General features: G+C 53.3%; 1 protein-coding gene across 1 annotated transcript in view; it reads left to right on the top strand.

Moving 5' to 3' along the window:
• LOC104501177 (protein SZT2-like) overlaps positions 1–2,591 on the top strand; it is a gene marked incomplete at its 3' end in the record, with an annotated part of 32,248 nt that extends 29,657 nt beyond the window's left edge. The window contains exons 32-38 of the mRNA XM_010144941.1: positions 1–267; positions 629–767; positions 1,019–1,135; positions 1,241–1,304; positions 1,669–1,854; positions 1,925–2,263; positions 2,402–2,591. The exon at positions 1–267 is cut by the window's left edge and continues 7 nt beyond it. Of these exons, the coding sequence (XP_010143243.1) occupies positions 1–267; positions 629–767; positions 1,019–1,135; positions 1,241–1,304; positions 1,669–1,854; positions 1,925–2,263; positions 2,402–2,591 (1,302 nt within the window). The remainder of the gene's footprint in view (positions 268–628; positions 768–1,018; positions 1,136–1,240; positions 1,305–1,668; positions 1,855–1,924; positions 2,264–2,401) is intronic.
• Positions 2,592–2,830: the final 239 nt, after the last annotated feature.

Consider the following 2,830-nt stretch of genomic DNA (forward strand, 5'->3'; position numbering starts at 1 on the left):
GCTGCATTGCCACAGAGAGCGATCCGGAACTGGAGGTGGAATACCGTGAGAAGCTTGAGCATGAGTTCCCAGACACAGATTCCCTCTCAGATTCCAACACGGTGAACCAGGATGACGACTCCTTCAGTGTGCTGGGAGGGGACTCACTCAATGAGCAGGAGTTCCTGGAGCAGGAGATGCCCCCGCTCTTTGTGCACCTTACCTGCTCAGTGAAGCTGCGTAGCCAGCACAGCTCCATGCCTGTGCAGTCCCTGCCAACTTGTCTAGGTAAGACCAAGCTCGCTGTGAACTTAAAAAGCAGTAAGAGCTTCCGTCAGGTTCCTGTTTGGTGAGCAGCCCCTGGAATAAACATGCTGTGTCCTAAACAGCAGTCCTCTGAACCAGCACTCCCTTTATGGAGCCCCCAGGGTTTCCCAGCATCAGACAAAGGCTGTTTCACTAGATCTCTCACTTGCTGTGGGATTGGTCGTGGAAGGATGAAGGGGTGATGGAGGATGGTGGCTCTCTTGAGCCTGTCCAGCTGTGTGGGAGAGCTACCTCTTGCAGTCTCTGTAATTGCCACTAGGCTGTGTGTGTGTAAGCAGAGCTGTTTGTTGCTTGATTCTCTTTGTCTGTGATCTCTCCTCAGGGGAAGTTCTGGGCTGCCTGGAAAGCTGCCAGGGCTTGAATACCATTGACCTGGGTGACCTCTGTGTGACCCTGGACATTTTTGTGCTGACACTGCCCCTGGAGATAGAAGTTGTGAACGCAGACATTCTCCATAACAGGTAGGTGGAAAGAGGCCCAGTCACTCAGCCACCCTCTGCCTGCCCTTCCCAGCCAGCCAGTCTTAGCTCCTCTCCATTTGCTGAGATTTGGGATTCTCCTTCTCACAGAGCCTGTCACAACCTAATAATTTTTTTCCGAGATAGACTCACCTTCTCTAGAGATCTCTTTTTCCCTCTCTGGAGCCTGTGTCTGTTTATCCTCTGTGGCTCAAAAGGCTGATGCTCAGCCCACTCTCTCTCTCCTGTGACAGATGCACTTCAGAGAGCAGCGTGTCCTTCACACGCTCTCCAGGGCAGCCATCCTCTTTCCGCTCAGATGAGGATATCATGCACAACTTGGAACGACTCCCGTCCACAGGAGATGAGAGGTATGGCACTGCGGGTGCAGCAAGTCCTTCATGGGTTCCTTTTGCTGCCTAGGAGCTGCACTGTGGTGGCTGCAAGAATGACTGGTTGATTCTTTCCTCTCCTAGGCACCCTGCGCTTTCCAACCTCCCTGGAGTGCACAGGCAGGCTATTGAAGCCACTATGAATGAGGTAAGCCAGTCTTGCCTACTTGTTGCTTCCAGCTGGAGCAATGTGTCGACAGTGCATGTATCCTAGCCTGTTCCAGGCAGCAGCATCTGTCAACTGAACTATCAGGTCTTGCTGGTATCACACAGGCCATTGGCCTTGTGCTGCCCAGAAATGTGGGACTACTCTGACAAAATTTTTACTGCTCTTGGGCTGGGACAGGCAGAGCTGTCTCCCAAAGGCCTTTTCTTAGATACATTCAGAAGGAGATGAGGGGTGTAGGGGATAAGAGGGGCTGCCCTCATCCTGTTCAGACTTGAATCAGAATTGGGGCAGCCTTGCAAATACAGGTCACTTAGGTCTTGCTCCGTGTCTTTGCTCTGCTCAGATTCGCTGGCTCCTGGATGATGAGATTGTGTCTGCGCTGCACCACTCACAGGTCATCAGCACTTCCATTCTGCACCGGGTGGCCACCCACATCTATAACTCCAAGGGACGGCCCAGCTGCCACAGTGAGGTGGTGCCACTCCAGTTTGTCTTTGGACCTGAACACTCTTTGGAGAAGTTCAAGGAGGTAAAGACAGTCCCCTGAGACAGTGTCATACACGTAGCTGGCAGGATGCTTATTCTTCCCTGTATTGCAGGAGTTCAGAAGAATGGTTCTGCCAGGTTACGTGCTTAATGCAGAAGGCAGCGACTACCACTACGTCTCTATCAGCCGCCTGCACTCCAGGCAGGCAGCTCCAAACCCTTCGGGGACACCCTGTTTGCAGCAGCCAGCTGGAGGGGACACCAGGACAGCCCTGGTCCAGACAGGCCAGGAGAGAAGCAGTGAAGCAGAGGCAGAGGGCTCTGAGCTACACCATGCAAGCTGTGTGTTCCCAGAAGAAGCCCGGGGTCTCTGGGGGTGGCCAGAGAATGAGACACAAATCATGCCAGACGCAGGAAACCCCATAGGTGGTGGTAGCCACCCTCAGGATGAGGTGAGAGAGACTGAGGTGGTCTGTTGGTGGGAAGGTGTGGCACACTGGTAACAGAAGGTAGAATGATGCAGGAGAATGATGGAACTTTTTTTGGTGCCTGTTTTTCTGATAGTTTTTGCAACCTTGGCTTGCATGCAGGTCCCAGGAGAAGCACTGAACCTGGAGCAGAGCAGAGCACCTGGCCATGACTCCCTGGAGGAGGCAGCTCCAGAGGCAACCATACAGTCACTGCCATCCTCATCCTCTGAAAAGGGCAACAGTGAGAAATCACCATTGGTGACACCATCTGCAGCAAGTCTGGCTGACTCCATAACGCAGGGCAGGGAAGGTGGGAGCTGTGAAGGTGGGCAGGATGTACCTCAGCCTCAGGAACTTTTAAGGGAAAAGCCCAGTTCTGGCTGTGGCATGTAAGATACGACTGCTACTCCTGTTCCAGTCCCTAAACACCAGAACTGGTACCCAGGACTGTTGGTGTCGTCCTTGCCAGGGCGCTGGCAATTCTCTGCTTAACAGTACCAGGGGTACTAAGGCTGTGCTGCTGCACTGATATCCCTCATGACCTGAGGT

Source organism: Buceros rhinoceros, unplaced genomic scaffold (assembly GCF_000710305.1).
Source record: "Buceros rhinoceros silvestris isolate BGI_N320 unplaced genomic scaffold, ASM71030v1 scaffold10251, whole genome shotgun sequence".
Classification (NCBI taxonomy): Eukaryota; Metazoa; Chordata; class Aves; order Bucerotiformes; family Bucerotidae; genus Buceros; species Buceros rhinoceros.